Source organism: Cydia strobilella, chromosome Z (genome assembly GCF_947568885.1).
Source record: "Cydia strobilella chromosome Z, ilCydStro3.1, whole genome shotgun sequence".
Taxonomy (NCBI): Eukaryota; Metazoa; Arthropoda; class Insecta; order Lepidoptera; family Tortricidae; genus Cydia; species Cydia strobilella.
The window spans coordinates 21450820-21475746 of NC_086068.1; the positions used below are offsets into that span (position 1 = coordinate 21450820).

General features: G+C 37.0%; 1 protein-coding gene across 1 annotated transcript in view; it reads right to left on the minus strand.

The window, feature by feature from the left end:
* Positions 1-24927, minus strand: part of LOC134754170 (alpha-mannosidase 2) — a 56739-nt gene that overhangs the window by 7698 nt on the left and 24114 nt on the right. The window contains exons 3-4 of the mRNA XM_063690297.1: positions 8641-8720; positions 6075-6158 (exon numbers count right to left, since the gene is read on the minus strand). Coding sequence (XP_063546367.1) covers positions 6075-6158; positions 8641-8720 — 164 coding nt within the window. The remainder of the gene's footprint in view (positions 1-6074; positions 6159-8640; positions 8721-24927) is intronic.

Sequence of the window (24927 nt, forward strand, 5' to 3'; positions counted from 1 at the left end):
AACGGGACGATATACCCTTTCTAAGTATACTATTAGTTAGAACAAGTAAGGATCGTACTTATCCCGCGCAAAAAGTGTCATGCTGTCTCTTATCAAGACTATGGAACTCTGTGCGATCTCGGATTTCACCAATCACCAAGGTGCAAAAAGCCAGTAGGTAGGCCGTCACAGTACACGCTCGTTTTATTTTTACGACAAAAATGACTTCGCCTCTTAAAACTATCTACTATGTTATGTGTGTTTAATTTATCTTTGCAATGTATCATAAATTCCTATCGATGTAGATAGTTCGCAAAGATTTACAACAAAGTATTGCGAAGTGCATTTTGTAGTTTATTAAAAGAGCGTAAACACCATGGCTGCTGCAAGGACATAATATGACCTTTTAGAATATGCTAGTTGAGATTATAACCATTAACGAATAATATCAACTTTAAGTTTTCTTTTTATATATATATATATATATATATTAATATGATATATACATAGTTTATTCAGAAAATGAAGTAGTTAATATTACTAAACAAATATAGTTAAAATTAATTAATAAACAACTAACTTATAAAACTTAAAAACTAAAACTAAAAATAAATAAAACTAATCTTAAAATAAATAACTAAAAACTATTCCCCTGCGGCATGGTGCCGTAGACGCTGGCAGCATTTCTTCGCTGTATCGCAATGCTTACTCTTTGTGTGAGGAAGCTGCCAGCTCTACGATCACCGGTGACATCTATTATTCTTTTAGCCAATTCCTTAAATAATGAAGACGCGTTCGGACCCCACGGGCCAAGGGTCTCGACGCCATAAGGTACGAAATCGTATTCGGGGCCGAGACCCCTATATTTTGTCTTTTTTTAATTTCTCAGCCGCCTCTACCGCCGCGCCGGCTTTTGCAGTAGTGCCGTGGAGATGGGACGGGGCTAGGGTGTCTACACATGTTGCGTCCCACACCAGCACCCGTCCCATCTTCCACGGAATTAGTGACATTCCGTCCGGTCTCTTACCATCGTCTCTTACAATACCAAGAGCTGGCACGTTGACGCTGGCAAGAGATCGGCGGAGAATATCGTTAAGCGCGGCGTGCCTAGAAAAGTGACTTTAAGTTATATACGGATAGTGAGCTACTTTTTTCAAAGTTTAACGACCTACTACTCGCATATTTATTCTACTATCAGATGATTTGGAGGAAAATAACACGAGAAAACAATTCGATAAATGAAGAAATTCGTTCTATGTAAATGTAATTAAGTAATTAATTTAATACCACCGCAGTAACGATTTAATATAATAATTTAAAAATAGTAATTGTTATTTAGTTTACTCTGTTTACTTATTTGTAAAATAAATTTCTAAGCATACTCAACCCAAGCGTACCTATACCTATATACTTCGCCCGAGCGTTGAATATCGCTTCATTGCATCATTGCGTAGAACTGGTAGGTATTCGGTTTTTCAATAAGAGATACGTAAGAGATCTATATAATCTGTGCTTTTTCAGTTATTATTTATAGGTAAATTTATGTGGAATATCTACACTTCTCAGGCATGAAGTGTATAGTAAGGTCATATGGAAACTGACATCTAGCACCTCAGGTAAGGCTTCGCTACTACAAATAAGATCCCTAGATTAAAATAAAGTAGATTCTGTAGATTACTCCTACCGTAAGTAGTATAGGCGAATGAAGGTTATTTACAGGGTGGTACAAATGGAAATCAATTGTAGCAATGGCATAAATACGAATTTCTTGCAACTCCCAAAAGTCACAGATGTTTGAGCAGAGTAAGGCTACCTATAGGTAAAAAAGTTAGCTGAAGCCCCTCTTGCATGTAGTTGTGTACAGTTTACAAAAATGCAAATTTTGTGAAAATTAACTATGAGGTTGGCATAACTAGATAGTTTTGATAGATGCCGTAGGGAACACTAACTTCAACAACGGGTGCCCAACTTCGTTCAAGTAAAATATTAAATTAATATTTTTACCAAGAAAAAATACTATACTAATGGATTCACAATTAATGAATAGAGCTGCGTAAAATAAGATGTAAAGTAAAAAAAAAACAAATATTGTAAAATAATCTGACTTCTCCACCCGTTCCCAACTTCGCATGTCATTTTCTTGACTACATCTTATGTTGAATTAAGTACTAAACGACCATGATACATGTGTTAAAGTGTCCCTAGTCTCTTGCCTTGTTTAATGAACTTTGCCTGTTTATTTCTTGGGAATGCCAAGGAAGCGGTTTATCTTCGGTTGCTAATGTAATTGAAGCGTTTTCAAAAGGCTTATTTAAACTATACAGATGAAAGTCAAAGTAGTCGGGTAAAAAAACCATATTCTGCCATGTCCAAGCTTGAAAGTATTTAAAGGGTTTGTAGTTAATAATTGATTGTAAATTTCTGAAGTATATTTTATTACACGATCGGGTCTACTGCAATTTAATTTCATTGTTTTTAGCTTTAATTCCGACGTTTCTGTTAGGTTGCACTAGCTATGGTCACGGCAGACTAAACGTGTAATTAAATATGTGTTCAAAACGCGAGACTTTAAAGTGTTATAATTCTGAAACATTTCTGAACTCGTTTATATTTAAGTTAGAGCAGACACTAATATCACTTGGAATGTTATTACTAATCAGTGAGCGTCAGGATTAGTCAGGATGGCGGGTGGACCTCTGCGATTTCAACAAAATATTTATACACTTATTGTACCTTCAGTGTCCCTCAGTGTACCTTTAATAAAAACCAGTGTACCTCTCTCTAAAACGAGATATTTAACAAAAAAGGTCCACCCGCCATTCTGACGTCAATATGGCGGGTGGACCTATGAAATCTTGCATTATACCGCACTAAAAGTATGCAGTTATATTGTACCTTCAGTGTACCTGTGTAAACTTTCATTAGAAATCAGTATACTATATGTATATCCCTAAAACGAGCTAGGCACAAAACAAGGTCCACCCGCCAGCCTGACGTCAGGTTGGCGGGTGGACCTATGAAATCTTGCATTATTTCACGCGAAATGTATGTGTTTATAGTGTACCTTCAGTGTACCTCCGTAAACTTTAATTAAAAGCAGGCCTATGGAACTCTCCGCGCGAGCTCGGATTTATACCTACGACTCGCTTCCCGCCGGCGGGACTCAAGCTAGCCAGTTGGTTGCCACACGCGCTCACGCACGCACGTCACCGCGCGCTATTCCAAAGAAATGTTTTCGTCACGAACAAATAACACAGCTTGTAGTGTGGATGGATGCAGAAACAACAAAACAAATAAAAAATATAGTTTTTTCCTCTTTCGACGGATGAGGAAAAGTAAGTAGACATTCTCAATATCGGTACTTACACCTACTGTTATTGTTTTTACGATAGTTACAAGCTACGTAGGTACTATTAAATTGTTTTAAAAATGTAGGTAATGTTTTTTACGACACATTTATAGCTATATATCTACCTAAGACTACTAAGTATTTGAAAGAAGCGTCGGCAACCCTAGCGTTGTGCCGGCGCGCGCCGTGCGGGGAGCGGCGCGTTCAAGGTCACTCCATTGTATTTTTGTGTAGGTATTGTAATGTTGTCACACGCGTCGGGACGAGTGTGGCAGCATGTACGATCTCCCTCGGTCCAGACGGGACCTCGGGTTGTGTCTCGACAGCTCAGGGATGAGAGGACAGAGGGGTGAGTAAAGAAACACTGATTTATATCTCTACAATCTACGGGCTTTTATGCCGGTTTATTTATCAAACGGGTATGCTAGAGCCTACGCTAATGCGCACGGGACGGGATCCCTTATTCGGGATGTTAATGACGGGCGCGAATCCCTAATCTATCCGCGACAACCATACGGGGCTGTGCTGACCCTCGGGACGGTCGGCAGGGCCAGGCTTACGGTGTACGGAACGGGATCGGGGTTGTACCGAAGGGATAGAGTGCTAACGCGTAACCACACACTGCGCTGCTATTCCTTCGGGCGGAGTGACGGGATCTCGGGGCAAGGACAGTGTGCTGGGCGTCTACCACGCTCCCGGCACTACTGTCCTCAAGGGTAAGGTATAGAATCCTCTAGCAAGGTACCCGGGCTGACGCGTGAACCACACACCGCTCAACGTACCGAGGAAGAGGGGGAGGGAGTCTCTAGGGAGCTGACGCGTGAACCACACACCGCTCAGCTAGAGTGCAGTGCCCCTAGCAGCCGATCCGCGACTGCGAAGAACACTGGCCGATCGCTGCGAGTGCGCGGGGTTATATACGGTTCGGCGCGCGGGGTGCGGGGCACGGTCGGCGGTAGGGCGCGGCGCTCGGACAGGCGGCCGGTTCTGCGTGGCTGTGTGTGGTGCCGCCTTGTATGTGTGCGTGCTGTGGCGCGTCATCACAGTATCAAAACGGTAGGTATTTGCGTTTTCTTTGAGATAAGTATCTGTTCGTAAGAACTATTATACAACCCTAGCGTTGTGCAGGCGCGCGCGGTGCGGGGAGCGGCGCATTCAAGGTCACTCCATTGTATTTTTGTGTAGGTACCAAAACGGTAGGTATTTGCGTTTTCTTTGAGAGATAAGTATCTGTTCGTAAGAACTATTATACAATGTGTGTCCTGTAATAGGAGCAAAAAATTAAACTGTAGGCTGTACTCCTCATACCGACCAACATTTGTTCAGCGACTTTTAAAAATAACGTGTTTTGATTTTTAATGCACTTTAAAGTTTTTTCCAAGACGCAATGTATTGCGAATTTTGTTATGTTTAAGGGGTGACAGGCGACGTCAATCACAATGATACTGGCGTACATTGAAGGTAATATTTATTTTGTATGAAAAATACGAAGTCTAAAAAAGTCTTCATTATTTTTAAAAGTCGCTGAACAAATGTTGGCCAGTTTGAGGAGTATAGCCTACAGATTAATTTTTTGCTCCTATTACAGGCCACACATTGTATAATCTGTGACTGATGGTACACTACAAATACATACATTTCGCGTGAAATAATGCAAAATTTCATAGGTGCACCCGCCAACCTGACGTCACCTTGGACCTTGTTTTGTGCCTAGCTCGTTTTAGGGATAGATATACTGATTTTTAATGAAAGTGCGCTATAATGCAAGATTTCATAGGATGGCGGGTGGACCTCGGCCATTTCAACGAAATATTTATAAACATATTGTACCTTCAGTGTACCTTTAATAAAAACCAGTGTACCTCTCTCTAAAACGAGATATTTAACAAAAAAGATCCACCCGCCATTCTGACGTCAGGATGGACTCGTCTTAATTGGACTAACTATTACGCAAGTGGATAAAAATTCGTTGATTTATATCACAGGGAGAACATGTTATATTTAGTATGAAAATCATGTTAGAGTCAAGAGCGCACAACAGCGACATCACGACATGTTTTTATACCTATGCTGACAATGTATGTGTAAGTTGCTAAGGGGCCCACTGACTATCAGTTCGCCGGACGATATCGGCCTGTCAGTTAGAACAAAAATTTGACAGTTCCGAACAACTGACAGGCCGATATCGTCCGGCGGACTGATAGTCTGTGGGCCCCTTTAGGGCAGTCAGTCCCAGTGTGTAATAATTTGGCGTAACCATGGTAATGAGTTACAAGACAAAGTTGTTTTAACCCAAATAATAAACACATACTTTAAATGACGGAAAGAGGGATTGAAATGATGCGCTCCACTCACTATCTTTATAATCATTGATAGAGTCTGTGCGGAAAGAGAAGAGTCGTGGAATGTATTGGGCCCAATAGATTTCACGACTCTTCTCTTTCCGAACAGACTCTATCAAACTATTTTAAGAACTTCATTATCTTCCGTCATTATTTCTGTCATTCGTCATTCCATAATTACAAACACTACACTGTCACTTGATAATGTAATTTCTTAAAAGTAACGTGATAGCCCGTATTAGGACTACGAAGAAAATAAAGATCAATTTTTAAATACCCTCTCTCTGAGCAATTCCATTGTAATACGGATAATAGGAGGCATTGAAGCGTATACAGAAAGGAATGAATGGCATTGCTCGATAGACTATCGGGCGGTGGGCAGGGGCGGCAGGCAGGGCACATACCTGGAATTCGAAGGACGGGTAGACGGCCACGGTGTCGATGTCGACCGCGCTTTCGCGCAGGACAGGGCATGCCTCCGATGGCTCCTGTGGAACGTCCCGGAACACATACTTATAGAATACCTTCGAATATAATTATTAGTTTGAACGTGCCTTACAAAATATTATTGGTCAATGTTGACGACGTAACATAAAAGATAAGATAAGGTTGTAATGTCTTCAGAACGTTTTAATTCAATTAAGTTGAACGTTGAAGGTTTGTTTCAAATATATGTAGGTAAAAGGGTGGTTGCTACATGTTACAATCTACAGGGTGGAAAGGCACGAACATCCTTTCCGCAAAAGGGAGATTGTTTGGATTTAGTACTGTATTTCCTCTAAAGAAACTAGGCTCATATTCGTAACCGTTTTAAAGTTATAGGCAGTTAACTTTTAATGCAAAATACTGCAAGTGACAACCCTCATTAGGTTCAGTAACATATATGGTTATATCCTCTTTGCTTAGAACTGCTAATATCTGTGACCTAAAGACATTTCAGTGCAGGTGACAGATTTGACGTGCGGTCTGCAGCCGCAGTTGCAATAATACACTAAATACGCAAAAATGGCCATGCTACGTGCAGTCGGCCTTGTCATTAATTTTACTATGGAAATTGACAATAACACCGACGCGTTCAGGCCGCTGCAGTAGTGTCGGAGCAGTAATGCAGCTGCGGTTGGAAATGGACTGTCACCTTGATAAAACTTTTACCCGTGATAAAACCGTGACGCAAGTAAATTGCAAATTACGCGAAAAAACCTATTTTCAAAATGCCCTTGGGAGCCCGCGATTACCTAAATTTGCTTATGTTACACGGGGAGTGTAATTATAATGCCGCCGAGACGTTACGACGCTACAGACAAAGATATCCTCCACCACACCCAACTAGCCGTATGTCAATTTTATGTCAAATATTTTTGTAAACATAAGTGTCACATTACACTTACATGTAGGTTGATAGTACGTAGTAATAGTAGGGTTGTCACTAAGAAGAAGATTAATTAATTTTAATATTTTTACTAATTGTTCATAACAAAAATCTAAACATTACGAATCGATTCTCCATCACTTAGTTTCCCCTTTGCGAGAAGGATCGTCGTGTCTTTCCACCCTGTATAACAAATTTTATTTCGATATGTAATTGGTTTATAATAAAGAGAAGGACGCGTGACAAAGTTATCAAGTACACATACTTACATTTAACCCGCGTGATTGTAGGTACAATCAGGGACATTGCCGGTGAACCACTTCAGATTTTTTTTACCTCGATCCTTACGAGCGAGCTAAACTCCGCCTCCTATAGAGAAACACATTTACGACGCATTTACGATTCTTTATCTTAATAATGGAAAAGGTAAAAACAGGTAATGAGACAAACAATAGGCAGTAAGGACAGTTTATTAGTTGTTGTTGTTTAGGCTAAGCTTGCCTCCCCATAATTTGCAATGCCGCCCGTCAAAAAGACAATGCACGACAATAAACTTTACCTGAGCTAACCTTTTTTTTCAACACCCACTTTTTTAAGTGCCATGCTATTGATCATCACTTTAAACGATGTTTGCCCTTAAGGTGGATCACCGGGAATATCCGCGATTGTACCTATATATATATCGGTAGCATTGACGGTGAACCACTTGGGAAGAAATTTGCCTCGAACAATTAGGATGCATTTAGGATTCCATATCTTAGTTTGCCACTACAAAGACAATGAAAGCCATAAACTTTACCTGACAAAAACCTTTTTTTTAACACCCACATCTTTAAGTGCCATGCTATTGGTTATGGTTATGACTTCCGTGTTATCGCCTGACCGCCTGCAAGACGTTTAAACGATTTTCGCTTTAAAGGTGGTTCAACGTCAATGAATGTACGATAGTACATACTACATACATAGTAATAAAAATATGCATTCCCCAATCCGGCTTAGCCGCTGCTGGGTCAATTAATTTTTCACCTCAACAGCTCGAACAAGCCTACTTCCCTGCGAAAAAACAGTTCCCTTGGAGTGAATTGATATTTTTAGAAGCTTTCGTCATAATGGTTGACTTTACTTGATGTTGAATTTTTTCGAATATGTTCTCACTACTGAGGTGAAAAGTTGTATGTGTGTGAGAGCAAATTTTGGGTCCCTCGCTACGCTCAAGATTCAATTACCTATATAATCTTTCGCTTACTCGGGAATCAAAATCAACACGGCAAAAAAAAACCCTCTTGTTACACAAATAACTATTTCCGTAACCAACTCGATGAGTGTTGCACAAAATCATTATATCAAATAATAGTATATATGTAGGGCAAACCGAGGCGAAACGGATCAAAGGGCTATTGGAGCAAGATAAAAAATCCGTTGATACATATTTGAAATACTGCATTGATATGAACGCACCCGTGACGTCAGTCATAATAAGTAATCCTTTTAAATATCAACAGATTTTTAGCCCCGATTTGCCCTGTGATCATATCCGTCTCGGTCTACTATAAATCACAGGTCCCTGAGAATGCTTCGATTCAAGCAAACGTTATATTTACCTTTTCGTAGCGTATTGGTGGTACATGGCCAGAGAGCGACGGGAGTTTGACGAGGATATCTTCCGCAGCAAAGTGTGCTTCTGGAACAATCAGAACTAAGATAAAATACCTATATAAGTATACCTAAGTAAAAATAGACGCAGATAAATTATAGCCGCGAACGAAACGGAGTCAGTCGAATGATGAAGGACGTTATTGAGCAAAATGCACACAGTATACCTATAATACTTAAACGGAGCACACAAAACCCTGATGAAACCTGAAAACACATATAGTAATGTGATACTGGTTTCTTAAGCAATTACGAATGAGCCAACAAGTGCAGACGTTTGTTGTATCCCTGACAAAATAATTAATTTTATTATATTATGCGTTTTCGGTGTGAGTTCTTTGGAGCTCGGCTCGGTCAGAGACATAACGAGCTAATAATAGAGTGACAAGTGACACAAAGAATACAGTAAAATGTACCTATAGAGTGATATAGTGAAATGACATGACATGAGCGTAATGTAGAGTGCATGTGAAAAGTGTGGGTTTCTTATCACGCATACGCATAGCTAGTTAGACAAAATGGAGTATCTTCGCAGCACTTGTACGTCTTTTTACTAAGAAGGGAAGACTGCGAAAACTCAAAAACAGCTTAACTCATCGTATTCAAAATAGTTTTCATTAAAATACATTTATTTAAAATATTAATCTTTTCTCGTTTTTCTTTTGTCCCACGGTTCAGAAGTTAGAGAGGAAAAGGTATGACTTGGGATCCCCGAAACACCGGTCCGATTGCTCTAGCTGACTGGGCTATACCGAAGCTTGACAGACCCATGTGGCTTCCTTCTTACGCAGCGTACTACGTAGGCAAACAACACGCGAACTTGACGCGAACGCGAAGCGGCGCGGCGCGGCGCGGAACGGGGTGAATCAATCCTTTGATACAGCTATAGAAGTGTCCTACGAGGGCGATCTCGTTGCGAACGCAAACGCCTTGGGCCCGCCGCGCCGCGCCGCGCCTCTTCGCTTCGCGTTCGCGAGTGTTCGCTTACGTAAGACGCAGCGTTATAAGTTATAAGGAATGTAACGATGTATGGCTTAGTAATTACTTAGTTAAGGCCGTTCCATCGGTTTGCCGCTGTCTTTGTCACATTTCGCAAGAAAGAACGGGAAAGAACATACGCGCCAAGTGTCAATTTTGATCGAATTTTGTCGGTTTTTATTTATTTTAAAAACGTTACCTTACAATATCGAAATTCTAAAGCTATGAAATTACTATTTATGTTGTTTATAGTATCACATAATAAATAACCGAGTAAAGTAGGATTAAAAGGCCGAGTTAGAGGTTACTTTGGGAATTAATTGTATCGAGCGAAGTGTCATAATTCGTGTATCGGAAGCTATGTTGTTAAAGATAATATAGTCAAGAACTACATATATTTTTTCCACGTCTACGAATATCAACGCCTCTTAGAAAAACATGATAATATAAGGAGATTTTTCGCCTTCTGGCTCAGGGAACCGCCTAATTAAATCAATTAAATAAAAAAATATGTACATAGGTACTTAATATGCATAAAGTACTTATGTTTAATACCTTATGTCCATACCTTAATTCACTGTTATTTACCTACGTTCTTGTACTAATATAATCTTTATTGTTTTTGCTCAATAAGCAACTAACTTACACTACTTTGACCTACTAACACGAAATACCTAAGATACAAGTATTATGTTACTTAGTTTAGGTATTGATGTAAAATATGTTAAGAGCCAGTTACAATTTTTGCTTACAAGATTTTAAATTTTGTTTACTTTTCTAAACCATGATTGTACATTTATAGTATTTAAGTAACTATTTAAGCGTATTACGATTGTTTGTATTTTTGTACTATATTATTCAATGAAATAAATTTTATCTTATCTTATCTAATAGACACTCGATTTCGTGAAGTGTGAAAAACTGAAAAATAAAAATAAAGAAAATGCCAAATCAAAATTAAAGAAAACATTTATTTAGGTAATCGTTGAGGCAATCAAAGCAAACGTAAATCAAAATCAGTATAAAAAGTTCACTTTAGGTAGATTTTTGATAAGGAAACAAAGTTTATCCAAATTATAATTTGCAGCGTCGTTTTTTTTGCGCGCTTTTCAAACTATCATATCGGGTGAATACTTTATTTTTTATTTTTTACTTTCATCTGCCATCGGCTTTCTTAGCCATAATCAGATTGTATGTGCTATATTTTTTTCCAGGTGGTGGTCCATTAATCACCATTCCTTTTATGTGGGTTATTCTCTCTGGTCCAGTTCCAAGATCTGCCACCTTTTGAGTCTTGTGATGTTATTGGTGTTGTTTAGTAGGTCTCTGGCGAGTTCATTCTCATGATTTGCTAGTCTTTCTTTGTATTTCTTTGAGAAGCTATTTACTTCCTCTTTGATTGTTGGTATATGTAGGTAGTCATGTATTTCCGTATTTCGGGCAAACCAGGGTGCGCAGGATATTGTTCTGAGAACAATATTATGGAATCTTTGAAGGATCTCAAGGTTAGAATTGCTGGCTGATCCCCAGAGTTGTATACCATACGTCCATATAGGTTTTATAATGTATTTGTATACCAAAAGTTTGTTGCTTAGTATCAGAGGGGACTGTCTTCCTATTAGCCATAGTAAGCGCTTAAATTGTATGTTGGCTTCATTTTTCTTTGCTTTAATGTGATTGGCCCATGTGAGCCTCCTATCTAGGTGGAGACCTAGGTATTTAACACAGCATTCACTGGGTAGTGTCTCTCCTCGTAGAGTTGCAGGCGGGCAGTCTCCTTTTCGTAAGGTAAATGTTATTTGGAGTGACTTTGATGTACTAGCCTTGATTCTCCATTTTTCGAGCCAATGGTCGATCGGGTGAATACTGAATTTAAATCGGTGATGCCGATATATCGGTCTGCCGATTATATCGGCCGCTATATCGGTATCGTTACATCGCTACTTCTTATATATGTATCTTTCTTAATTTATAATGTCACTTGGAGACTCTGTCAGCGGTAACATTAAATAGACATTTAATAGTGATATATCATATCTGGGAGACCGAGCTTTGCTCGGAAAACATATAAAAACTAAAAAATGCGCGTTTTCCCAGAGATAAGACCTAGCTAGATCGATTTTTCTCCCCCGAAAACCCCCATATAGCAAATTTCATCGAAATCGTTAAGGCCGTTTCCGAGATCACCGAAATATACTCGTATATATACAAGAATTGCTCGTTTAAGACGATAGTCGCTGATGTGTCCTTGAGCGTCTCAGCGTCTCTGTACCCGCACCCCGCTGTCCCCGCTCACTGCGATCGTACGAGTACGTGAATTTACCACAACGAGGTTCAAAGAATAAGCTACAGCCCAGAGGCACGCGGTTGGAGCTATACTCGTATTTGTGTATCTTTTGCAGATATTTTGTCGTTTGAGTATGAGTAGATCATGCGTTTAGTGGAGGTCGTAAATTATAATAAAAATATATTCCCTCATGCATTATACTTTACAAGCCTCAATTAGTTAATTTGTATTTTATCTGTTTCTTACCAAATAAATACCTAAGTCAATTCGACAGATTAAGATTTATAGCTAGAGCTTATCAAGCTCTAATAATAATGTAATAATAAAATAAGTAATGTAGTGTATGTACTAAATTGAGGCGTACATTGTGTTTATGTTATAGTCATTTTTTTATCCGTAATAAATAAATATAAATAATGCCATTTAATAGTTAACTTATAAAATTAAAGTACCTACTACCTAGTCTACCTACATATAAAATTACACGTATTATTTTTCGAAATTCGAAGTTTTCTCAAACATTACGTGGGAATATCATCATTTTATACAAGCGCGCCACAGCCAAATCAGCGCTCTACAGTTTTTTTTATTTTTTGGCCACAATAATTCCGATATAGTGGTTGACGGCTTTGTATGATGAACCCCCGTGGACGTCAGCTGCCGCTCCGTTGGTGGATTGAGGAATGGCGGCCAGCGAAACACGCAAAAAAATATTGTCATCGCCTCCCGCTTGATACTTTGTCAGATGATAGTTTAGATGCTAATGTGAATAAAAAAAAATGATCAGCCGGTTGTATCTCGGTGGACCGTTAGCTGGTCACATGAACATGTAAAAAAAATATTTTCAGTCATCGCATTCCATTTCATGATACTTTGTCACATGGTAGTTTAGAATTTAGATGATATTGTTAATAAAACAAATCGTCGCCGTCGCCCGGTTGTATCGCGGTGGAAAGACCGTCAGCTGTTAAAACATTATTGTTAGTTTAAAAATAATATTAATTGATTTAGCCGTTAAGTAGAAATAAGCAGTTAGCCGCAAAATGGCCCGTTGTATTATTTTTATTACGGTGAAATTATAAATTTCAAGAAAAAAATTAAATGTTATAATTGTGGAACAATAAATAAAGATTCATATATATTTTTTTCATAATTTTTTTGTTTACCCATTTAGAAGAAATACGCTCTAGACCGTAACAGTAAGTAAGTATATAGTTTCTGAATTAAAGAGGTATTATTTACCATTATAATAATTTACCACCTCCACGAAATGCAAGGTCTATTCGTATCTGAACAAGAAAACATTTGTAAAATACGAACTAACTATTGCGTTATTAGCATAGGTACTCGTATTATCGTTGCGGTGGTAAGTAGTACGTTTGATTGTTTTCCTTTCGCCTTAATTTATAGTTTCGCCAAAAAAAATACGACAGGCCGTTTTGGTCTTTTTACTAAACGGCTTAATCAATTGTAAGGGTCATTATTTATAAATAGTTTATATTTGGGTTATGCCTACTCTCATTTATGATTAGCCTATAAAATAATATCAATTGACTCTTACTTGTCACTGTTCGTTTTCATCATCAATCACCACCAATCAATGGGAAATTACCCAATCTCCCAACACAATTAAAAAAAATTAAACTTAAAAATAAATAAATAAATATCTATATACAACGTCAATTGATAGCCTATATTAATCAATTAAATATTGTTTTGTTAGGAATCGAACTTTATTAAAAACGTAAAAATGGCAATATTGCATGTTAGAAAACTTTTATTTTTATATTTCAAATGAAGTTTTCTCAAACATAAGTGGAAATATTGTCATTATTTTCGTAATAATAGGCTGCGAAACACCGTGTTAAGTGCGCTAAAGGGCGTCAAAACCAAATCAACTTTCTGCAGTTATTTAGTCTTTGGCCACAATAACTCCAATTTTATTAAACTTGGCCTCGGCGCAAGCATACAGAGTACAAGGAAGGCACGGAGCGACGAGCGACACAGCCTTCTCATCTCAAAGCTAGCACACGACTGCCGGCCACGCTTTTTTCGAGCCACATACGCACAAAATGTTGAATAATATTAGATTTCTTTAAAAAAATACTATCTTTTAACATTATGAAACGTTGCATTTGTAGTGCTTGTAACTTTTAAATTGTATGTTGATATGGGTGTACAACTGTACGTGTTGCCTGAAATAAAACTTTATTTATTTATTTTATTTTATTATTAAAACATTTATTTTAGTTTAAAAATAACATTAATCGAATAAACCGTTAGTTAGTCGCAAAACGGCCTGTCGTAATGTTCCCTTTATGGAGAAACTATAAGTCACAGGGAAAAAGTCAAACGTTAGGAATGTTATACATAAAATGTAGATTAATATATATTTTTTTCATATTTTTTTGTTGAACCGTTAAGCAGATATATACTCTAGAAAGTACGAGTTTACGGCCAACAATAGCGACTAGGGCCTTAAAGGTATAAGATTTCAATGCAAGCGTGGAAAGTGTGTTATTATTTACGAGACCCGATGTCTATTATGAGCCGTAGGCGAAAAAACACGGGACAAGTAAATAATGACACTTTCACACGTACAATGAACGGCGTTTTTTAATACATTTACGAAAAAATCACAATAAAACAAATATTTGTTACATGAGCATTGCACTTAAAGTTACGAATTTTCCCTTGAACTTGAATGATATTGTATTTACTCCTATATATTATTCATATTATTTACTCATTTCATACAAAAACACTTATTTTAAGTGAAAATAGCGGGCGCCGGTTTTACTTTTTAATTTTTAATTTATTCTGTTAACGACAGCCAACGTGGCAATGATAATTCCATTCAGTCAAAAAATAAAAAGTTTTTAGTGAAATATCGTATTTACGTTTAATTTATATAATAACAAATAAATATTTACTTTATATCGTGTAACAATACTTTTTGTACGTAATAAATGTCTAATGGCAAAAGAAAAATACATAAAGTTTTTGAACATACACTCTTTGGTGTGGACGTATCAATTACGGTCAGAATTAAAAAGCTGAAAAAAGCATGAGTACGTATGAATGAGGTACTTGCACATGTCAACGGATTTATCGCATAAATCTTTTGCGTGCCGATGTTTATGTTTAGCGCATCACACTTGTTAATTTCGGGTGCCATCACATTGCGTGATGCACATTATTCTAGGAAACGTCTGTGTCCAGTTTTCTCTCCCATGAGAGACACAACTTTGTAACATTATACATATATATGTAACTAGCTGTTGCCTCCGACTTCTTACGCGTGGATTTGTATGTTGGTGGTTATATATTTTACATGAGCATAGACCCTACTGATATCTTTTGCTGCATAACAAAAGATATCAGTAGGGACGGTTAATCATTTGTTAATAATTATACAACGCATGAAATTTGTCTTTCACAAACTACGAAGTTTCAAGCCCCTACCTGAAAATAATGGTTCTCGATATAATCCCTCTCAAAGTCTCAACACTTAGATTTTCAAGTCCACTATTTAAAAAAAATGTTCGCGCCCGATGCAAACTTTATCAATCAGTTTTCGTCTATTTTAATATAATGCCCTTTTACCAAGTTTTATGTTCCTAGCTTAAAAGAAAACTTGAATCACATATACATACACATCCCCTTCTTAAACCTCTTTGAATTTGGGTTGAATTATTAAGAACGTTGAAATAATTTTTTTTGTAATATTATACAATGCCTTTCTAAGAAGTTTCAAAGCATTTGTAATGGATTCAAACTTTCAACCCCTTTTTAACCCCTTTAGGGGATGAATATTTAAAAACGATTAAATTACTTTTCTTGTATTCTAATAATATGCCTTTATACAGTTTATACAAAGACTGAAGTCCTGTACTCAAAAAAAGGTTTGATCTCCATACAAAGTTTCAACCTCTTTTTTACCACCTTGGGGGATGAATTTTGAAAAATGCTGAAATGAGTTTTCTTCCCTTTTAATTAAATATTTTTCTACGAAGTTTCAAATTTTCTAATTTAGGGCCCCTACAAATTTTCAACCCCTTTTTAACCACTTTACGGGATGAATTTTTAAAAACGCTGTTATTACTTTTCTTGTATTCTAATAATATGCCTTTATACAAAGATTCAAGTCCCGCACGCAATGAAATGTTTGATCTCCATACAAATTTTCAACCAAATTTTCACCACCTTGGGGGATGAATTTTCAAAAACGCTGAAGTCGGTTTTCTACTCTTTTAATGAAATACCTTTTTACAAAGTTTCTAATTCCTAGCTTAAAATAAAATTGGAACCCTATACAAAGTTTCAACCCCTTTTTAACCCCTTTAAGAGGTAAATTTTTAAAATCGCTGAAATTATTTTTCTTCTATTCTAATAATATGCCTTTATACAAAAATTCACCAACGGGTGCCCAACTTCGTTCAAGTAAAATATTAAATTAATATTTTTACCAATTGGATTCACAATGGCAAAATATATCCATTGGATTCACAATTAATGAATAGAGCTGCGTAAAATAAGATGTAAAGTAAAAAAAAACAAAAATTGTAAAATAATCTGACTTCTCCACCCGTTCCCAACTTCGCATGTCATTTTCATGACTAAATCTGATGTTGAATTAATACAAAAATTCAAGTCCCACACTTAGTAAAATGTTTGATCTCAATACAAACTTTCAACCCCCTTTTCACCACCCTGGGGGACGAATTTTAAAAAACGCTCCGTCCTTGAGTTATAAATGGCAAAGACAGATATAACTCCGTATAAGTTACTCTATGTAAATGGTGTAGCTAACCTGACTTTATTTTATAGACTAGCCTTTGCCCGCAACTTCGCCACCTAGAAGTAGTTTAAATTCGCATTTTCAAGCCATCATGAGATTGAATTTCCTAAATGTTTATACTATTCTAAACTAAATGATTTATTTTGAAGAACATATGTACCTATACAGTTATAATTTCCAGGTCAGTGGACAGTGTATAACACGACAGTTTAGGTGTAATATTTGTTTTGTAGTGGTAGTGTGAGTAATTAAACATGTACCTGTTTGTAATAAAGAACGTAGAGCAGGGAAAATTTACACAATAGCAACAGTTTTTCTTCATGCTATTGTCTCCGATTACAAGACGTGAAATATCGCAACTGCCGCAGTATTATACCACAGTTGTTATAGAACCTATAAGTACCTAAACATATCGCAACCATGCCCATCAAAATTTACTTAATTCAAACATCATGCTTTTGTAAATAAGTACCTATATTTGTTGTTTATTTTTTTACTTCTGAATAAATAGAAGGCTAAGTAGGATAACTTTGCGGTAGAACTCATATGTCTCCATGACTCATATGTTTAAATAGTTATGTTACAATCTATATTTTTTACTCTAGTTTGCTGGTTATCTCAGTTTTTGATTTTAGAAGAGGCGTAATGTATATGTATAAGTATAATTTTTAAGAAAAAAAACCGACTTCAATGGGGGATGCCGTTGAAAGGTTACTTATTGTTGATGGTGCACTCCAGACAATGAAATGAAAAAGACAGCATCTTTTGCCTAACTAAAAGGAGGTAAAACCACCCACTTTTCTAGTAGCATTTCGTTTCTGTAAGGGTCACAGTTCTAACCTAACCTAACCCAATGTTCTGAGAGCATTTCGTTTCTGTAAGGATCACAGTTGTAACCTTTTTTTTTTTTTTTTTCGTTGGAAAAATGCTTTATGCATACCCACACCCTCGGGGTAGAAAGTGCGGGTTATGTGGGACTCCAACGGTATGCCTGCGCGCCGCCAATGGGGCGTGGACACGGGTTCTCTTAAGTACGCAACCGTGACCACGCCGGCGCCGCTACAGTTCTAACCTAACCCACTTTTCTGATAGCAGTTCGGTTCTGTGAGGATCGCAGTTCAAAAAAAAGTCCAGGTCCAAGTTTGGGTCTGGGTCCATAACGAAGAGAATAAATCGCTAAACGTGAACTATATGTTGTTGAAGAGTTCCACTCTGATCATCCTCAGCAGTTCCACTTCATTAAATGTCACTTTTTTATGTAAATGCTGGATTTGTTGATGAAAATACAAAAATAACTATATGTATGCCTTTCACATTTGAGGAGTTCCCTCGGTTCCTTATGGATCCCATCATCAGAACTCGAGCTTGACAAAAATGTGCCTTGAAAACTTAACTTGCTTAACAAACATAAAAAAAAGACAAATCGCCAAACGTGAACTATGCGTCATTAAAGAGTTGTGTCTTTTTCACTTGTAAAACTTGAACCCCATACAAACTTTCATCCCCTTTTTAACCCCCTTAGGGGTTGAATATCTCAAAATCGCTTCTTATCTCTTGTACACATTATAAATGTAACCTGGTGTGCAAATTTCAACTTTCTAGCTTTTGTAGTTTCGCCTCTGCGTTGATGAGTCAGTCAGTCAGGACACGTGCATTTATATATATATATAGAAGATAGATAGATAGATATTTGATTTGACATTGCAGCACAGTAAAACCAAATATTAAGGAGTTCAATAACAGACACAGAGATCAGGTAATTGCTCTTGCTTGTATGTAAGCTGCATGAGCGCGCGGTGCCATTCGTGACAAGCCACTAGCGCTACATTGTGATCTTGCTAATTGCCTTAACCTTAATTCAATAATTTCTCTATGTCTGTGTTGCTTGTCTCTTGTCGTCAGGCACCTTTAGTATATTATATAATGTTTGGCGCAAGACTAATCGAATTACCTCTATATCTTGGAAGCTTTTGACTCAGAATAAAAATTTCAGGTCTGTACTTTTGACCCACTTTCCTTCTCGATTTCCGATTAAGCTGAAAATTTGCATTCCTACATTTGCATGTAAGTCGGGTGACAATGCAATATTATGGTACCATCGAGCTGACCTGATGATGGAGACAGGAGGTGGCCACAGGAACTCTGTGATGAAACAACGCAACCTAATATTTGAGGTTGTTAAGGGGCCCACTGATTACCAGTCCGCCGGACGATATCGACCTGTCAGTTGTTCGGAACTGTCAAATTTTTGTTCTAACTGACAAGCTCATTTAGTTTAGAATAGTATAAATATTTTGGAAATTCAATCTCATGATGGCTTGAAAATGCGAATTTAAACTACTTCTAGGTGGCGAAGTTGCGGGCAAAGGCTAGTCTATAAAATAAAGTCACGTTAGCTACACCATTTATAACTCAAGGACGGCTCGACCGATTTTAATGATTTTGGGTTTGTTGGATTCGCCTCTGCCCCGATTAGCAGAATAGCTTGTAATTGGAAAAATCATGGAGGTACTTTTTCGTGAAAGTGTTTCGTAAAATTTCATTATGATTTCGTTTTCTATGTTTAGCGGGGTGTTGATTTGGAAAATTATGACATTCATTGATCCGGAATCGCTAGTAGGACCGCTTTAAATCCAGTTTTTCTTTATCAGTTAGTTTAGGTAATTGATATCGTAATCATACACTTTTTATACACGACAATAAATAATGCAACAATACGACAATGCCTGAATAATTCGTCTTGTAATATTTTGAGTAGACTCGGGTAGCATCGGGGTATTTCTTTTTTTATTAAACTCGTAAACAAGCCAAGCCGATATCGATAACATAGTACAAACGTCAGTTACTTGTAAATGGACATGCACCCTATCACGGGTCCTGGGCCTGGGTCAAATACTGGTCATGGTCATTATCAGCTGGCGTACTAGCAGTAAAACTCTTTAACTGCTCACTCGTGGATCTTTTGTTTTTGAATTAAGCCAAAGATAGATATAACTCCGTAATAGATGGATACAGTCTAAGGAAAAAACGTGCCTCGAAAATCAAGAAAATTTGTTTCTCGATCAGATGGCGCCACTACCTTTGGCGTACTCTCGGATAGATGGCGTTGACGGTTTTGTTTGTTATTTAACAATTTTAACGCATATCAGTGAATGAACATGGGTCAAAATCATATTAAATAATTAATGCAAATAAAAAGAATAATTTATCCATATATAAATACATTTTATTACATTTTATGGTATTTTTATACATCTTCATTTTTAGTTTTAATCGTGTGTCGATAGATGGCAGTGAATTTACTGTGGTTACAAAATTTACTATGACAGTACCGCTCTATGCTATTATATCCTCTTTGATTAAGTTTTACGAATTGTCATCAGTGAGGACGATGATAACATGGTCGCGCCGTATTAAGTATTAACAAGAATCATGAAGTTATATATTTTTTTGTAATCCTGTTTATTAACCCTGTTCAGCTGTAAGGTATACTTCAGAGGGAGTAGCTTCGCGACTTAAGCCCTATTTAGACGGTTCAAGAGCTTGCATGCAATATTCAATAGGTAAATACATTGGTAGCTACATAGTACTTACAGTGAATTCAGTCGATCGACCAAATAACGCAATGTAACGAAAATGGCATGCAACTTCTTGAACCGTCTATACCTAAACCCTGTTTATCCTGTTAATGAGTGGTAAGTACGTGTATCAATGCTCTCATGGTCATAATTTATGTAACGGCGAGAAAAAAAGGAATATACCTAGAACTTTAATCCGCTGGCTATACATAGTACCTAAACATAAGGCTGCCGATGTTTTGGAGTCAATAAATTTATTGCGTTTTGCTGTTAGCGTCGAATAATAGCTATAAAGTTTGGTTGATTGCCAATTAAGTTTAATCTGTAAGTGCTTATTCGATTTTATGGCCTAATAGGAAAAATTGTGAAGGTATTTATTTTATTTTTGTATTTATTCCTTAAACTAACACTAACAGATAGGCTATACCTGTTACTTGTACAGGAGGGTATAAACATAAGGTACTTATCTAGAGCAGTGATAAATATCACGAGTGAATGGAACTTGAAGTCGTGATAGACTCCAAGTACCGGCTGCTAATGGAAATAAATTGCGATTTAGTGCTGTAACAGTACATTACTACAGAGGCTGGGAAGTAAGGGGTTGCCGGCCGAATGCATATATACGGCCAAACGTAGTTTTCTCAAACATATACGCAATGAAATTAAAAAAATCACGAAATTAAAGTTTTATTTCTAAAGAAACTAAAAGTAAACGAGGCACAAAATATAACTACCACCTATACGTTTCTTTATCACACGTGTCGTATATTTTACACATGTAGTTTATCAATTTATTACACAAATATTCAAGATATATTTATGTATCTTTGATTTTTTCGCCTTGCATCCGTCTGACTGTAGTTTTAGCCACATAACTAAGATTACATAGTTTTTTATGTTGATATTATGCTTCACATACATCGTTGCCTTAAACATGAAATATAATTAACAGGTATTCATTTAATATTTTCGTCGCAACTCATATTAAATAACACAATCAACAACGCACAATAAATCCGATAAAATAGAATTACAGAACGAAAAATGTTCAACTTTACCTCCAACACGATTAAAAAAATACCTACGCGTGTTTGATTTGAGTAGACATTTTTACCGCTAAAATTTAAATGAAATATTTTAAATCTGTATTTGTAATTATAGTTTGTCAAAGGACTGTCTTATTTCAAACATAGACAGAGAGAATCATACTATCTTTATCTTACACTAGTACTAGCACCCGAAATAGTCATACTTGTTATGAACAAAATGCTGCACTTCATGATAAAAGCAAGCCGCTTTGCACAGTGATAGTAGGGACCAAACTGAGCGATTTGACCCGCAGCAGCGGCAGTTTCACCTCTTAGGAACAGAGATGGCGCCACTTCTTTAAAAAATATTTTAAAAAAATTCTACAAACTAAACCAATGAACCCATTTAAATATTTAATATCTCAAATGAAAGCTCATTATATACATTACCTATAAAAAATACTCAAAAAACATATACTAAGTACTTTTGGCAAAAAACGGGATCTTAAGTTTTTTTTTCTTACTCGATTGATAGTTTTTACTTGATTTCTTAAATAAAAAATATGGAACACGAATAGTTTAATGCATGTATATATTACTGAATAAATAACAAGTATTATAAAAAAAACCCGACACCGATACCTTTCATTCTTCACGAAATATTTAAGTTCAATTATGCACGCTCTTACAAATAAATTTATTTAAAAGAAATCTTCAACCGCAGTAAGTGCACTGATTTTGATATGAAATGTGTCATATGAAAAGAAATCACCCAATTTATTTTAATAAATAAAAAATAAATAAATAAAACCTGAGTAAAGTTTTTTTCCTGGTGACGCTCCTCTGAAACCAGAAGTTTCCATACCATGTACATCTTCTTAGGGATGGACTAAGGAAAAAGAGAGTTGCGATGCAGAATTGCCGGCAGCTACAGGGATTTGGTCGCAATTAAGCCTCTTGGACCATTGTGGCTCCAAATCTGTCTGCGAAACTATGCGTTGTGGGTGTCGACTGTCGTCGCATCAGCTTACCATGCGCAGCCCAGTGTAAATCATGCAAAGGTGGCTGTACAAATCAAAAGTAAGTTAATGTAATCCTCAATTCAGGGTTATTTTGCATGCTGACCACTGATTATAGGTCTGGCACAAAATTATAGGGGTAATGGTAATCAGCTAGGCACAAAAATAATTCAACAGTAATCTACAGCAACCAGTTCATGTATGATCGGTGATTTTGTAATATTGAAATGGTACAAGTACTTTAAAACGACTTTTCTTTTTCAGTTCTACATCTACCGGTGAGCCCGAAGAGGACATTTAAGTTTTTTGTTTACAAATGTAGTCACTTTAAATAAGAATAATTTCTATTTTGTTATATTTTTTTGTGTAATTCAGCACCAGGAAAAAACTTTATTCAGTTTTTATTTATTTATTTTTTATTTATTAAAATAAATTGGGTGATTTTTTTTCATATGACACATTTTATATTAAAATCAGTGCACTTACTGCAGTTGAAGATTTCTTTTAAATAAATTTATTTGTAAGAATGTGCATAATTGACCTTAAATATACATTTATTAAACTATTCATGTTCCATATTTTTTTTTTAAGAAATCAAGTAAAAACTATCAATCGAGTAAGAATAAAAACTTAAGATGCCGTTTTTGCCAAAAGTCTTCAGTATATGTTTTTTGAGTTTTTATTTGGGATATTAAACATTGAAATCGGTTCATTGGTTTAGCTTGTAGAATTTTTCGAAATATTTTTTAAAGAAGTGGCGCCATCTCTGTTCCTAAACTTGCGCTGCTGCGGGTCAAATCACTCAGTTTGGTCCCTTCTAGCACTGTGCAAAGTAGCTATAGCGGTTAGCAAAATGAAACTGCACTTGATGCAGAAAGCAAGCCGCTTTGCCCAGTGATACTAGGGACCAATCTGAATGATTTCATCCGAGGAAACACAAAATTCATCCACTAGAATTCAAGATGGCGGACCTTTTCCAAAATGGCGGCTGCAAAATTTAAAAAAATTGTAGACACAAAACGGGTGCACCGATTTTAGTGATTCATATATCAATCAATTCGTATTAACACCTGTAATCGGAAAAAAAATATACCATTTAAGAAATTAAAGATGGCGGCCGAATATTAAGAAAATTATGTTTTTTTTTCTTCATTTTTTCCTTCTACTGAAAATAACAACTAAATGTTCTATAGTATAGTCACATATTCTTTCATTTAAATGAAACCTGATAATATTAGCTACAAAATAAAATAAAAAACTTGACAATCCGATGAGTAGTTTTTTAACTATACGCATTACAAAAGGCGCGTAACTCCCGTCCGAAACGGCCCCCTCGCGTCAAAACTGACAACTTTGATGATATTTATTTATATTTAAAGGTAAAAAAGAAAATAATACTTATTTACTTTATTTATTGAGCTATAAATAAATGTATTGCCGCTTATTATTTGTGACGTTCCACGGAAAAAGGAACCTTATGGAGGCTGGCGCTTACGTTACGTCGCATAGCACCGCGATAGTATTGGAGGGCAACTGTTACTTGGGGGGCAACTGTTACTCGCGTCCGCAGGATTTACCTACCACAGCCCTGCACGTGTCCCCTGGGTGGTGCTAAAGAGTGACAAACTACGAGGCGAAATAAACTTTCTACTAAAATAATTGTTCTGGAAGCGAAATTCACATGGCAAGAAGTGCTGTTCCCAAAGGCCCTTCCCAGGGCCTTTCGACTAGAGATGTCGGACCTTCAGTCCGCATCATGCAAATTAATATTGAAGGCATAAGTTCAGCCAAAAGCGACTACTTGCAAAGGCTTTTGCACGAGAAACACATCGACGTGGTCAACATTCAGGAAACTCACACGAAAGATGACTCAGATCTGGAACGAAGAGCCCATTTACTGGGGTACACATTGGTTAAAGCTGTACACCACCCAAAGTATGGAATAGCTACCTATGCAAGAGCAAGCCTAGATGATGTTCAGCTGATAGATACCAGTAATTTTGACCAAATTTTCACCATCACAATCCGAGTCAAAAATCTCACAGTGACTAATGTGTACAAACCACCAAAAGTGAAGTGGTCAATAAGGGTCTTACCCAGTTTCCCACACCCTTCCATGTACACTGGAGATTTTAACAGCCACCATACAACTTGGCGGTATCATAGCGTAGACGATAACGGAGCGGCACTTGCACATTGGGCGGATCTTTGTGACCTACACCTGCTGTTTGATGCTAAGGATAGGGGCACCTTCCACTCTGCAAGATGGGGCAAAGACTACAACCCCGATTTGACCTTTGTCTCAAAAGACCACCTTGATCAGCCCCTGCCTACAACACGCTTGGTCCTAGGCAATTTCCCGAATAGTCAGCATAGAGCGGTCGTCTCAGAGGTAGGTCTCAAGATACCACTGACTAACTCAATACCAGCCCCTAGATGGAATTTTAACCGTGCGGATTGGCATGGCTTTAGAGAGACGCTGGATGCGGGGCTTGCAGCTGCAAACTTGGACCCTGTCCCGGCAAACTACAGAATATTTGTTGA